Source organism: Thunnus maccoyii, chromosome 13, assembly GCF_910596095.1.
Source record: "Thunnus maccoyii chromosome 13, fThuMac1.1, whole genome shotgun sequence".
Taxonomy (NCBI): domain Eukaryota; kingdom Metazoa; phylum Chordata; class Actinopteri; order Scombriformes; family Scombridae; genus Thunnus; species Thunnus maccoyii.
Window position 1 is genome coordinate 18680582 of NC_056545.1, and position 16060 is coordinate 18696641.

The 16060-nt window shown below is 38.3% G+C and overlaps 1 protein-coding gene across 3 annotated transcripts in view; it reads left to right on the forward strand.

The window, feature by feature from the left end:
• cadm2a (cell adhesion molecule 2a) overlaps window positions 1-15649 on the forward strand; it is a 231096-nt gene extending 215447 nt beyond the window's left edge. For 2 of the 3 annotated variants that reach the window (XM_042431965.1, XM_042431966.1), the window contains 2 exons: window positions 10694-10816; window positions 12148-15649. In XM_042431965.1, the coding sequence (XP_042287899.1) occupies window positions 10694-10816; window positions 12148-12266 (242 nt within the window). In that variant the 3' untranslated portion in view covers window positions 12267-15649. Of the gene's footprint in view, window positions 1-1762; window positions 1917-10693; window positions 10817-12147 lie in introns of those variants that run through there. The other variant, XM_042431967.1, reaches the window with a different exon arrangement.
• Window positions 15650-16060: the final 411 nt, after the last annotated feature.

Sequence of the window (16060 nt, forward strand, 5' to 3'; positions counted from 1 at the left end):
TGAAGTTGAGGACAGCGCCTACGGACTAACAGATGAGTGTGGTGGTTCCCATTTTTCAAAGAGAGGACTGGGGGTGTGGCCAAATTTCTGGCCACTCAGCCTTCCCAGCGAAGCTTATGCCATATGCTTATGCCAGACGATTGTCAGACCTCAGATTCAGGAGGAACAGTGCAGATTTCATCTTGGTTGTTGATTGGGTAGGACTCAAGGTGGGTTGCACATCCAATCATGCATGGACATGAAAAAGGCAGATAACTGTGTCCTCCTTGATGTCTCCAAGAATATCAGTATACTGCAGACATTTATTTATGGTGAAAATGTACTCATTATGTGATCTAACATCATTAATTTTAAGCTTTACCTGCATAATCCAAAGTGAATGGAATCTTTGTTAAACCAAGATTTGTGTTCTTTGCAGTTGGATAGGAAGTGGCAAAATATCCCAATTTATTTCACCCCATTTCAAAAGCACTGCGTGAGTAAGTGACACACTTAATCACACAAAGGCCTGCACAGCTGGACAAAGGCCTACTTTAGAAAAAGTTCAGATGACTATTGATTGGTTGAATTGCAGTTTGTCTAGTGACTCTGTCTCTTTACATGTTGTCTGTCACACTATAATAATGCTGACACAGCGCCATGTCTGCTATGGTAGAGGGATGTGTCAATTTAAAACTAATGTGCTGTAATATGTGTATGTTATATATATTTATATATATATATACCCTAACCCTTAATTATGGTTTCTAAAAGGTGTTGGAAGTACATGTTTTTCTGAGATGATTGTGCAAACTGACAATTTCCAATATTCAATATTTAACTCATATTTTTTTTCTTTTTGATAACATAGGAAACTGTATATTTTCTCACAAAACATAAGAATTTAATTCAACATCAGATAAAATTGTGTTAATATGAGAGATTCAACACACTAATCTTTTTTCTTTGTCCCTTAATTCTCTGCATTTTTTCTCTGCAGTTTCACTGAGCTGCTTCATTTTTATTTTCATTCATTTTCATTTATGTGTTATTCTCTCACCATGTAGACATAGCAGAGTTTACCTTTTGTTCTGTTTTGTGTCTCTCTCTCTCTCTATTCCTCTCATCTTCATGGTGCTCCACAGTCCAATAATTTCCTCTCATCACCGTATGCTTTCTCCAAATTACCATCTTTAAAGTCCTTTAGGAGTCTTGATTCCTTTTCTACTTCTATTTTGCTGCTTTGCTTTCTCTCAAAGCTTTTGTTTCAATTTTGCCTCACCCGCTTCTTCTCTTGTACCCTCACATCTCTCCGAAGACCCTGTTAGATAACAGGCTTCTACACGTTGTTGGATATTCTTCATCAGCGTGTCTCAATTCTTCTCTTATGTCTGTTTGTGTAGTGCAGAGACACAAGAGGAGTTGAGCTTCTCAGTGTATCTTCAGGGAATCTAAATATCAGACTCCTTCACTGCGTCCCCAGTCAGAGGATACTACACTATCTGCTTTCATGTGTCTACTTGATTTATTACCAGGTCTCTTCACAGGCTCTGGATAAAAGCAAACAACTGTGGAGCTGTACCAGCCCCATGACGTTTTGTCTTTTTAATAAAGTTGTCTGCCTGTGTAGAGGAAATACACACTGTAGGTTCAACACTATAACTCATATGCTCAGTATTAGCATATGATATACTTGATGAGCTCTTAAAGTTGTACCTCTCTCTGCTCTGCTGTCTTTCATGTAACTGTCTTGCATCTTTTGTCTCTTGCTATTTATCATCAGCACATTGCAAATAAGACAACAGAAGGCCACCATGAGTAAGGCACAGGCATCATCCAAACAAGACCCGGTTCAGGCAGAGAAGAGATATGCTGCTGGTGCTGCAAAAAATGTAGTTATACAGTGTGTGGACATAGGTGGGACTCTAGATTCACAGTTTATTGGTTTTCATTGAATAAATGATTGATAGATGGCCTTAAGTCACATCAAAGTTTTGTATGTTCAAAAGGTGTTCAGACAGAATTCTTAAGGTTTTACTTAAAAGGTGTTACAGTGTCTGGTGTTATGTAATGTATTAGATACAGATCCATGATCAGTCCTTGAGAATTTTCTATGCTTTCACTCCTTACATTGAACTCATTCAGTCACACAGCAAGGCAATGAAAACAGAATGTTATGCATTTGCAGCTGCAAATGATTTTCATACTGTTTATTTCAAGTATAACATATCCACTTTATCAATATTATTTGTCATGGCTAAATCCTTATATATTAGTGCTCTTTCAGAGTAAAGAGCGAGGTCATTTTGTCTTTGATCTCAACAAGCCCAATTAGCTACCATGACAGGCCAACTGGACAGTAAGGTGATTCTGCTGGACTATATATTCTCTATGATGGAAATATATGAGCCATCATTAGGCCCAGGAGCAAATTTGGAATGGTGCACACTATACTTTTCATCAAACTGGATATTATATTAATTCAGTATTCAATAACCTTAATCTGAAATCACCAAATATACCATACTGAACGAAGCAATATCTAATAGTGACAGCAGTGCAATATTTAACATGTGATTCTGCAACACATGTTACCATTTTGAGGCTTTTTTTGTTTTTGAGCCAGGAAAACACTGAATGGTTAGAGAACATTGTATTCTAAATGCAATAACTGTGATTTTGTGTTTTTCATTTGTTTTCAAGCATGCTAAAAGTAGCCTTTAATATACCAGAAAGGTATCATCCCTCTCAATTCAAATTTGAGAGAGAAACACTATTCGCATGACAGGCGTAAATTGGCTGCACAACTAAAAACAACCTGCCTGCACTTTGTCATTCTGTGGGTAACAAGTTGTTCTCTTCTCAGTAGTTATAAGATTACATATTCTGTATTTATAAAATGTATTTGCAAGATATAAAATGAATATACAAGGACAAGTTATTTTACAGTATGAGTTCACAATAATAGCTTTTTTTTTGATTTTACAACTAATTTTGCTGACATGGTGACTGTAAGTATTAGTGACCATTGTACCATTTTATGGAAGCATTTATTCATCCTTGCAGGAATATTAGTGAATAAATTTCATTTTGTAGACTCAGTGGTTCTAATGGGAAATGTAAATTTGACAATAACCCATGCCTTTAATTCTAGCCGTTTTTGACCTCTAGAGTGCAGTGCAAGTGTACAGGTATGCAAGAGATTCCTGTTTTTCACCTGTACTTAATAATGCCAGGACTGATGCATAACTGTAGTCTGTGATTCACTTTAATAATGAAGTGCTGGCAGGTACACCCAACACACCCACCACCTCGATAGCCCAGCCAGCCTTAATGGCAATAATAACTCTTTCGCTAAGTATCAGAGGTCTATGCAATGTCATCAAATCCCCGCCCCCCACTCCATGAGTTCTCTAAAATCTGCCAAAAGCTTTTTCATGGCTTGCAAATTAGCTTTGACCTTGTGAAGCTGAAAGGTTGAATCATGCACAAGGTTTTCTTTGGTGTTTAATATATTTACTATTCACTTCTCATAATCAGCATTTGTGTGGCCAACCCCAACCCCTGTAGCCTAATATTGCGGCAGAAAAAGGGCCCACTGCCGAGAAGACAGTAATTATTCATGCCTAGTGTGTCTCTGCCTGTGGAGAAGACAGAAAAAATAAAATAATACCCATCTACCTCCTTGCACAGTAAAAGTCTCTTTTCTTGGGCCCATTAGTTCTTCCCCAAGAGGAACAGATGATACAAGTAAAGAAATATACCAACAACCTTGAGACAATCAAAGTGTATTTCATAACTTCTATTGCTAAATTGTTGAAAATTGAAGTTTTAACTCTCAAAAAGGACCTGTGGAAGTTACTTGGTAATCCAAAACCACCATGGTCCAGAGCAGACGTCTTTATGGTTGGTATTGTAAGGCAAAACACAAAGGATCTCTGCTCTCCTCTTGAAGTTAATAGCAGTAACTACACACTCGAGGAGAATTCAAGAGCAGAGGCAAGGGATTGGTTAGGGTTCAAAAATTGGCATTAGTCTATCCTTTCTCCCTTTTCAAGTGAGTGCCTTCCAAAAAGGCTGCATATGAATAGTAAGATGTGAAAACAGGACCACTCTCACCCTGTTTGGGTTCCTGAGACTCAGCCAGCTGATCCACACTGAGACTGCTAACCTTCCTCACAAATATCAGCCCACTAATCTTAATTTAGCTGTCTGTCTGTTTTAGGCAGCAGTAATGATATCACCTGAGGATTTCCTTCTAATTGGCTGAAAACTGAAACTTTATACATAAACAACAACATGAAAAACCATATTTGTTCAACCTCTGATGATAATTTGAAAGTTTGAAGAAGTAGTGGGGAACACACATCCTTTGGGTAATGTGATGTTGTTAAAATATTGCTTTAGGCTGTTAATTTGTCTCAATCAGAGGTGTGGTCTACAGTAAGTGGGATTTCCAAAAGGATGAAACTGCTGGGAATTTAATCAAGTGTTCAGTGTCTCAAACTGATCCAAAATGTGCTCCCTCATTTTCAAAAAAAAAAACACTCTTACTTAAGTTTTTAAAAATATTTAGAAGAGATTAGCATGTTTAGATTTGTTTATTTTTTTTTATTTTTATCCAAATGTTTTGTAGCAATCCTTCAGGTCCACCAGAAAGGAACAGAAGAGGCTACACAAAGCACAAATAGCTACACTATATGTGTAACATCGTACAAGTATACAGAATAAAACACTAACCAAAACTGAAATTACAACATTATATAAACAGAATATCAAACATTCAATACTGTAGCTATTCATTTTGAAATCTACCTTTCCAAAATTGCACCTCGGTCTTGTCGTAAAAAAAGAAAAAAAATTGTGAAAGGAAATCTGGATTTAGTCAGAAAACTTGAAGTAGAGAACAAATTAACTGAAGATGATATCAAAACTCAACACGCAACACAAATGCAACATAGATTACTCAAAGTCCTTAAAAATATGCTTTTCAAAGGTAGGGATACTGTTGAAATGTCAGTGAGGCCTGTTTTATTCCTTTACAAATTGTTTATGAATAAAAAAGGGCACATTGCACTTCACAGTCACTGATGTTTTATGTCTTTAACCCCACATTCACCTGTTCAAGCTGCTTTAGAATGAGGACAAACCTTTTCTGAAAACTCAATAAGTGAAGGGACAATTTTCATTCCTTGGAGGGATTCGTAAATGCTTTATTCCATTGCTATTGATCATGTTTTAAATGGAGGGCACTGGTTAGGCCATGCGATGAGCAAAAGACATATTTTCTTGAGGGCAAGTGTTCAGGTCAGCTGGTTGGTTGCTGTGTTTAAACCAGAAAGGCTGAGTTCCAGTTGCAGCATCCCCCGGGGCTGATAATGGTTAAATATTGAACAGTACCAACCATCTTCTCTCCATTTTCTCCCCTACTCTCTACTCTTTCCACCATAAAGCTGGGGAGCACCGGAGAAATTAAAACATAATGCAAAGGTCTTTCCACTTATTGCTGGGCGAGTTTATTGATGACCTGTCACATTAACTCACTTTGGGGAAGAATTATAGCAACAATTTGGAATGAAGTGTAGAACAGAAAAAGAGAAATCATTAGATCCTGGGGCTAATGTTATGAATTACATGTAATAGCCCCTCTATTCATTAAACCTCAATGGCAGAGGACACTTTCAGCAGTCTTGAAGATGCACACACATACATGCACACACACACACACACAAGGCAGTCTAATTTTCATTTGTTGACATGAAGTTTTATTTGGTCCTTTATTCATTTTTCTCTCCTCGTCTCCCTCAGGGGTTTGTTGGGCTTGTAGTGGCAGCTTGCTTCCTCCAAGATACTTTCTATGTGGGCTACTGTTTCTGCTGCTCTTGGCCTGCAGTTGGCTCACACAACGCGACTCTTCAAAACTAACCAGCAGCGTAATACATTTTATGAGAGAAAATATCTGAAAAACAGCAGCAATATAGTGGTGATTAGGTTACTGCAGGTGTATCATCGACGTTATCTCCCTGCTTCTTCCTTTGTTGTATTTTATTGCTGTTTTGAAGAGGTTATGGATTTCATAGAACACAGAGCTGCTTTGATAGACTGATTCTTGCATGCGACTTAATGAATTCACATGATTAATTATCTCGCTTTGCTTATAACTTCATGCTGTTATCCCGCTGACCACAATTTCTTTTAATTCTGAGAAGAGAGAAGGAGGCGGTTGAATATTCAAGATAGTGTCCAAGTCCACGTGTGGGCTTTATTGAATGATTAGCAGAAGTAATTTGTTTTCAGAATCTAATTAATCCACTCAGACCCAGCAAGCAATAATGTGCAAGGACACACACAAACACACACACACACACACACACGTGTCTCAGTAATGTCTCCTCCTTTCTGTCTTTCTAACTCTTCTACATGCATGTATTCAAAAGTGGGTGCACATGTGTCTTTCGGCCCTCTGCTACAGCCTCCAGGGACTCTTTCATCTTGGCAGTAAAGCCAGCATTAGATGCAGATTGGTAATTTTTTTAGTCTCAGCCAAAAAGTTGGGCATAATTGACTCATTGAACAAGTCAAGTCTGCAGGCACTTTTCACCACTTTCTCTCCTTTACTCTCTATATGTTTGCAGGCACTCTTGCTTTTGAGTCTCCAACTTTAACTTGTCGTCACTGCAGCAGAATCCAGTACTGTGACTCTTTATGTTTCACATTTCACCATGTGCAAGGTCTTAAAATACAAATGTACAAAAAGCTATTGTTGGACACACCATTTGTTGTTATATGTAGTTATATCTTATGTACAGTGAGTAATTGTCTTGTAAATATTTGAGAAACTTCATATTAACTACAAAAAACTACAAAACATAAAAGTCACATCTTACTGTACCTTCCAGGGCTTCCAAAGATCTTTCACACTGTTTCTCATTAATGTAAAAGTCTGAGTTCTTGTTAATGCAATCTAATAGTGTCTATTTTAGCACACCAATGTGCTCACACACACTCAGAGATTCCCTGACCGACATCACAGACACAAGGACACTGCAGCTCTATAAGCCCATGCTTAAGCTAGCTGCTGCTTTATTGATCTGAGCAAGTGAAACCATTGTTTCACAGGGCTACATCTAAGATAGAGAGAGGAAAAAGCCTAATCCAGAAGAAGAAAAAGATGCCTTTAGGGGATGAATTTTAATATTACCAAATGTAATACCAAGGGGAAAGAGACACATACAAAGAGAAAGAGAGAGAGAGATATGTTAAGCTATATATGTAAAGACCATGTGAGTAGCATGGGGATATGATGGATTTAAGGATGCTGCGTCTGATCAGCTGAGATTGTTCATGTAAAAGATAACTCTAGATAAAAGTCAGTGCAGAGGATGCTATACTGTCAGGCCCGAGAGATGCTGTAACAATAGTTTACAGCATCTTTCTTTGGGAAAAAATCTCCTCTGGAGTTCTTCAGATACAGTGAACGTGCTGTTTGAAGAGTGAGATAAGGACACATATTTGACATGTAGTATTGAAAGTTGCCCATTTAGCAAGCATCCTTTGACAAAGTGATGCACCATTAGCTTCACACAAACAGAGCAGTTTGTTATCTGATGACTTAACAAACCAACAGTAGCCCTATCTAAGCTCAATCCTAGTGCTCAATACAAACTGGTCAGCTGTGAGCGTACAAGTAATAGTTGTCTATACTTTGCTGAGTGTTACGGATAGACAGACAACACCTGACAGTTTTTGTTTGGAGCAGAAATATGTTTCATGTTCTCAGTTTACAATCTTACACATCTGTCACAGCTTTTCTTTTATTCATGCATTTATTTTAATGTATAGGAGACTTCAAATGCCTTCCAAAAATGTGATGATAGCCCCCATCATTTAATCTGACCAGATAATTTGACTCTACATTATGTTTTTTCCATTTCCAGCTTTTACACACCCTCTTGAAAACCCACACAGTATCAGTATCACATACAGCATCCTCCCACAGTAACCCCAACATCAGTGAAACAGATCAGATGAGAAGTTAGTGGGGCAGTTTAAGAGCAACACTTTTGGTTCAATCCAGCCAAGCAGTGGCTCACTATAGCCCTAAACCCCTTTAATTTATTAAACAAGCGCAACTCACAAGGCCAGGCGACAAGGAGAGGGTTATAAATATTAAAAGAGGAGTTTGCTTTGCCACGCTCTCATATTAAATCACACAGAGAAGAATGTATGTGCTTTTATTAAAAGATAATGTGTTCTGGAGCCATAAAAATGTATAACCCTCTCCTCTAGATCCCTCTCCTCCTTGTCTTCTTTTGTTTTCAGTCTTGGTCCAACTAAACTTTCAGTCTTTTCCCATCTATGAAGCTCTATTTTTTTTTTCATTTCCTTTCTCTGTGTCTTCGTGCGCCCTCACTGTATTTTTCTCCTTCCGTGAGTCGCAACACACGAGAACAGAATACATAACAACGGAGCAGGTGGACCATGTTTTGAAGGTGCTCGCATGAAAAGCATTTACACATTGGAAGTTATGAAGAATTTATGTGGCAGGTATGTGAAAAATGTTGCAGGCTAAATGTTGCAAGATTTTTAGTGAATGGAGTACTCCACTGAAAATCTAATCTTGAGTATCAAATACTCACCACTTGACTAGGAAGATGCCTTAAAGTGTGTAGCTTGCTACTTCTTGGATGAGTGCTGTAGTCAGCCTGGATTCACAGTAGTTACAAAATGGAAAAGAAAAATCAAAACATTCATATTAGCTTCTCAAACCACTACTGCAGCATAATCAGCTTCTCCACCACTGACCCTTATCGATTTGCCAATAGATCACAAAATATGCTACTTCTGGTGACAGCACATCATGCAAGTACTGTAGTTTTTTTAGTATTTGGAACATACTGAACACACAGATCAACAGTGAAGAAGAAGCAGATTATCCTGCATGATGCACATATTTGCATTGACTCAAGGTCACCATTGTATAAGCTGACTTCAGTGAGCATCTTCCATGAAGGAGCAAGCTATAATCTTTTCAGAGCAACCTTTCAAATCTGCTTAGGTGGAATATCCTTTAACTTCCAAAGTGATGCAGTAGCTGCACGATCAGACAACATGTTCTGGAAGCTTCAAGAGGATTGACTTAACACCCAACCACTTCGACATGATACCAGCATGTTGCATGGCCAAAGTGTTTTCCACTCTACAGGCAGATGTATGACTGTATGGTCATGGCTTGTTTGTGCTTGCGCTGGGTTGTAACAACCAGCCAGAAGCGTAGCAGTCAGACAGTGAGTGTGTATGATGGTGAAAAACACTCACTGTCCTGACATATAGAGGTGAAGAGACACAGCCATGTGTGTAACTAAACGCCCAAGTCCTCGCCCTGCTGGGCTGTGCCAGGGGAACATTCCTCTACTCTCTGCTCCACTGACCAAGCAGAACCGCAGCACAGTGAAACGGCGCTTCTCACGTCTGTGTATATGACTGCATGTGTCGCTATGAGTGTGTGTTTGTCCACTGTGAGGCAGTGAAGTGTGACGGCCTGGTCACTCAGACCATGGAGAGTTATGGAGCGAGAGCAAGCCAGCTGTTCAATTTGGCCACATGGGTGGACGCAGAAAAGAAAGGGAGAAAGCTGAAGAGAAACGGTGTCAATAGACAACGTGTGCTGTGTGTCTAAGCTGCCCTTCTATCACCGCTTACCTTGCTCTGACATTGCCAGATTTTTGCCATCATGAGCCCACATACACGCACAAATACACATACGAAGTGACAGGGCTGTGTGTGGCTTGCCCTAGAGGAATAATGAGATGAGTGCTAATTTCTCAGGTGTCATGGACAGATATGAATAATACAGGCTATTCCGTTACCCATCTCCCCCACTGCTGTCACTGTCAACTTTTTTTAGATTCGCCTACAGTGAGTCCATACCCGGTCAGTGTCACGTCCTCACTCTTACCTTGAATAGTCTGCAAGCCAGACTTTGTGAGAAAAGGAAGCCAAGGTGAATAAAGGAAATAAGCTATTGTTGAAAGAAAAAGGGAAATCTTTGATGGATTTCTGCATGAGGCGTGAACAGGCTCATCACGCAGATTCTTCACTCTTTCATGACTGCGCTATCATTTCGACTGCTTTTCCAACAGCTGGGGACCTGTAGCAACTCTCTAACACCTAATTCATTTTCCTAACAACAATCCTTGCGTGCCAAGAAACAGAAAAGATTGATCTTTCCTTCTTGCCTTCTGTGTGATTTATTGTGATTTATTTACTGTGTACTACTCTTCCACTGCTGCCCTGGTTTGCATGTTGGGGACTCCTGCGGCACAGTGGGGTGTCCTGAATTATTCACATCTTTTTTTCCCTGACTCCCTCTTTCATTCTCTTTTTCCTTCATTTTGCAGGGCGAATGTGTGTCTGCCTGTAGCTGCTCTTTGAGTCAATGTGGTGTCTGTCTCTCTACCTCTCACTTTCCATTTTATTATTCTCAGAGAGCTAGCTAGGCAGCTCCGCTCTGACTGCATGATGTGAGAGGAGAGAAGAATGACAGTAGCTCAGAACAATCATTAGAGCAGGAACGAGCTGGAAATAATCCTCTCTTTCCTCCTCGCACTGTTTTGTATTGTCTGTCTTTTGCTGTTGCTCTGCCCTCCCTCCCTCACCTCACCATCCACTGCCTTCATCTGCTCTCTTTGTTTATCTCTCTGTCTTTCTTCAGATCCCAACGCTCTGGGGCAGCACGGCACTGACCATGCCTTGATCGGAGGAGTGGTGGCTGTAGTGGTCTTTGTCACCTTGTGTTTAATCATTGTTCTGGGAAGATATCTGGCCAGGCATAAAGGTAAGAAAAACACAGTGGACCAGATCTGAGTCTCTCAAGGCTCATGGACCGACTGAAAGTTGTCCTACTTGTCCCATTAGACATCAGAGGCTTTCCCAATGCCCAGGTTACAAGTGCATGATATGCCTGCAGTGGAGAACAAAGAATAAAGGCTTTAGACCTGCACAGATAGGAAGTTTTAGTGGACCTTTGATGTGCAACACACAGCATGATGCCACTAATGCATACTGTTCATAGGACTCATTTGGTTATTATTTTTTTTCTATTTTACAAAAACAATCCACAAATGTCATTGTATTTATTATTAGATGGATGAATTAACATTGGAAAATCAGCCAAAGAAAACCAATAATGTAAAAATCTGTAAACATCTCTTCAGTTCAATTCAACATTTGTATCTTTTTCTGTCTTTTTTTAAGGTTATTTATAGACATAAAACAGGAAGAGAGATGGGGGCTATCACATGCAACAAAGGTCCCTGGAATCAAACCAGAGATGTTGCGGTTATGTGTTATCTCTGTCATTAGTCTAGCAGGAAGGCCCTTGGTTATTGTTTTTTTATTATTTCTAATGAGGGACCCTGACTGATCTGCAGAATAAAAAGCAGCTTTGTTGAGTTTTCTTCTTCAGTTTCTTTTACTAGACGTCTATTTTTTAGCTAGATTAGCCAGGTGAAGACTGCAGGACACAACTTTTGGTGCATTGAAACAATTTTGATGAAAACCGAACAAATATTAAACAGCTGAATTTGAGCTAAGAATTTTGAAGCGTGAATACAGGATAACAAATAGAAGCTCATTCAGCAGTTCATGGATGCCAGAAATTTTACTTTAATGTTCAGTTTCCCACACAAAACTGACTTTTTAGATATATTTTAGAAAATATATTTTTGTTCAAAATGAGGACAGTGAATTTTGTTCCCCATCACTTATATCTTAAGTGCATTTGGAGGGGATCTTCTAATGGTCAGTATGAACAGGAGGAATGATTACAACTAGCAAAATCTGTTTCAATGTTCATATGTGCACCTGACTTTTGTTTTAAGACAGACTTGAATAATTGTGAACCTATCCTTTAAGCCTTGAGTGCCACTATTGAGAATCCTAAAGGTGTAAATGCTTTTCTTCTGTATGCGTGCAGGGTTTTTCACACTTACTCTGCCATATTTGCATATCCTGTGCTATCCCAGCTTCTCATCATTCTGTATATGAATAATGTAGCATTACTGATGTTGTCTTCAGATCTGTTTTCCGCCTCAGGCAGCAAACACCAGGCAGGGGTGCTCGGTGTTTGTTTTTCTTTGATATAGGTTTGTTTTTCGTTTTCCACAGGAACATACTTGACAAATGAGGCCAAAGGAGCGGACGATGCACCCGACGCCGACACAGCCATCATCAACGCTGAGGGCAACCATGCACACGCAGAAGAAAAGAAAGAATACTTCATTTAGACTGCAGAGGGAGCTGTGCGGCTCTCTCCTACACCTTTCCCCAGTTTCAATCTCTGTATCTCTTTTTCTCTCTTACCGTCTCCCCCTTTTCTTCTCCACCTCTGACCACTGCCCCAGTCATGTCAACGAGGAACCCGCAGGCAGTCCAGACAGAGAAGTTCCCCAAGTGTTTTCCTATTATTGCCTTTTGTTGAGCCCATTTCTATCATTTACATCTTTTTCTTTCTTTCTTTGTGTTTTTTTTTTTTTATTTCTTTTTGGTAGCTTTTTGGTTTTCACAGGCAGCTTGTCGTTGCTGCTGAAGTTGCCCCCCTCTCTCATATATTTCCTCATCTTTGACATGAAAACCTGGAAATCTGTATATCTACCATGACTGCTTCTTACATGACCTCTTGTTCATCTTCTCTCCTGTTGCCCTCCAACTAGACACCCAAACACGTACCCCCTTTTGCTTACACACATCCACAAACACATATCATATCTCACATCAACACGGTGCCTAAAAATACAGACGCCATTGAACTTCTGTCAATGCCTTCATGTATCGTCTGTCAGTAGCAATGTAAATGCTTTGTAGATGGTTAACTGGACCATCATTTCATTGCTTAGCTCACAGCTTTTGATTATGCATTGCATCTTTTTTTATTTGAATGAAGATCTGTGCTGTTTACGCCTTATACATGTCTATCACACTGAATATGGTACTTTTAGATGTTCCACCTCCCCGACCCCATCCTCTAAATAGACTTGTAATTAAACAGTTGACCCTTGTAAGATAAGACGAAGGTTTTGTGTAACACTGTAGCAAGGTTTGTCAGATAAGTGTATAGTATGATTTTCATTATTAGGGTAGGGGTAAAGGGTAGTGCGGTATTGTTTAGAGCAGAGAGTACACACCAAAAATATATGAAAGATGCTAGATGAAGCATTCCATCAAATAAACTCAATCAAGTATATAAAACCATTTGCTAATCTGCTGTTCTTATGTACTTTTGTCTGTATATTCCTGCACTGCCCAAGCTGCAGAGACATCTTCAGTGTCCCCTTGATGGCTTACAGCAGTTTGTTATTCACATAATGGGTTCAGGTGTACAGAAAGAGTCAATCACTTCTCTCTAAAAGCTGTATAAATTGTATTGAAATAAGTTTAGCTTTTCACTTTGAATAATTTCATTTATCTTTATGTCACATTGAAATCATTTTAAGGCTTAAAGATCCCATGAAATGAGCTATTAGGAGTTAATACAGGACAAAAAACAAGTGCACAGTTACAGTATGTACAGGAAAAGCTATTCACTATTCACTATTTCAGTAAACCTAAGTTAAATTGATACCTCTGTCAGCATGAGGTCCAGGCAGCTTTCCACAGTGGTTTGTGTACAATTTTTTTGTTCATTTACTTTGGCCCATAGACTTTATCAAATTATATTATTACTTTATGCAAGTCGTGATAACACATTTTATGTTTTTATTGCCACCTCCAAAGTTAATTTTCAGCAGTTTCTGACAATTGAGTTACACTGTAGATATCACATCGTACACTCCCACCTCTCAGTCTGCATAATTGCTCTTCTTATTTCCATTTTCTTGGAGCCGCTCTCCATGAACTGAACTTTGATTTCCATTTCATGGGGTCTTCAAGCAAAAAAAAAAAAAAAAAAAAAAAAGAAAGAAATAGCATGTGAGTGCTGGTTCATAGATCTGCAGGGGCCTCCTTTCCAAAACTAAAAACTGAAGACAAATAAAGAAGCACAAAAACGTCTGAGTAAATGAATGAGTATTCAATAAATGAGTAACTGTGTTCCTTTGCCAACAACTAGATTGCCTTGGGAATGGTTCTTCTATTCAGATGGGTAGTGGAAAGATGACAATACTGGGAAAAAATATAGTGCATCTTTTTGAAAATGTAAGCAAAATCATGTTTTTTTATATAAAAAAAAGTTTCTAATATTTTTGGTTGAAATTGTTCTAAGCTCCCTGCTGTATATTGTGTCTGCTAAAATGTGGTTGATTGTGAAAATTGCTGTTAAATTCTGGATCCTCGTATTCCTTCAAATTTGTATATTAGCCACCTTATCTATTTAGTTTTTATCATTTGTCATATGGCATAATCTTTATTAGACAACTTTTAAACAAACATATTTTCTTTTGGCACAAGGCATGTATATAATGTGTGAGAACTGAACTTTGGTAATACACATTGGCATGTTTTCGATGAGTTCCTTTTCATGTTTAATTTATTTGAACTGAAATTATTTAAGAGAGAACCACAACAAAAGTATATTTGTAATTTAATTTTGGAGAACAGTGGCTTTTGTGTTTGTGGCATGCTCATATGTGCTACAGATTTGAAGGGTCTGGCGTCATAGAAAATATGATTAATGAAAGAGAGGAAAAATACAAAACTAATTTAAACAAATCTTGAGGAAAAAAAAGTTATGTTGTCCTGTTGGACTTTTGGTCCACAGAGAAAGAAGATATACGTCTTCACCAAATCCTTAAAATACTAATTGGAATTGAGATGCATTAAAAGAAACATCACCTTTGTGTTGGAAGCATGGAAGGTTTCACACACACTAAGACAAACATATCCTTGTAAGCAACTTTTGTTTCTTTTCATATGTCCCAGCTGTTCATCTTTCATCAGTTTGCAGGAATGAGGCTGATTTATGTACATCTCTCCTGTGAAAGAGTGATAAACACAGTGACCTCTGGAACTCAAGACTTAAAGTCAAGGCACTAATCTAGTAAGGGAGCAAATTATTACCAAGGGCAATAAAATAGTGGGCCCAGCTGTCTCCAATTCGGTGGCAAATTTACAACATTATGCAAATAAGGTCAGCAAGTAAGGTCTTTCTCTGTGTGTTAACTCAAGCACTGCCGGAGTGAATCACAAGTTGGGAATCATTAGATCGATCACCATCCGTCAACACAGATGTAGAATTTAGGTTGCATATTGCATTTTAGATGCATAATTATTTGTTTAAAAATGCAGAAGGTGTGCCACAGTTTCCATATTTTACAATTTTAGTGCACTTCAATCAATATACCAATATTTACAGGTGTAACTTCAGCCTCACCACGAAACTTAAGTAGATCCAGATGTCAGTGTTCTAGACTGGCTCTGGTCTTTAGAAACCTTCTGTATCACATTTGTTCGATAAATTTATCACAATGTTTTGTTTTGGTTTTTTTTTACTTTTCTATTTAGTTCTTTTCATTGTGTCTTAAGTCAATGATGCTGTCAATCAAATTTTGTGTTGCTTTACCACTGTATCCATCTTAGAACCAAGAGAATGGTCAAATGGATTTGTTGATTCTGAAGTCGGAGAAACAGTCTGTTTTCTATTAAATGAACGCATAAATAAAAAGGTCTGCAGTGATGAGTTGGTGTTTGCATCAGAAATTTAACAGGTGCCATTTCCTGAATTATGCATTCTGAATAATTTGATGGATATTTCTTAGTAAATGGTAAAATGTGTTGGGGTTTTTTTTTTTGTTTGTTTTTTTATTTTTTGCTTTTCTTTCTGAAAATTACATGTAAATATTTGTTTTGACATGATGAGTAACAAGCTAATTTGTTGCAAATGGCTTTTTATAATAGTTAGACCAAATCTGAATCATTTTTTTTATTTGTTATTTTAACAGCACACATCATCATGCACTATTTTACTATGGTATAATCAACTGTAGCTCTGTAACATCTGGGAGACAGTTAGTTGTATTTCTTTGTTGTTGTTGGTTGAAACTAAGCTTTAAACCTGTTGCCTCCTTACTTTCCAACATACAACGGT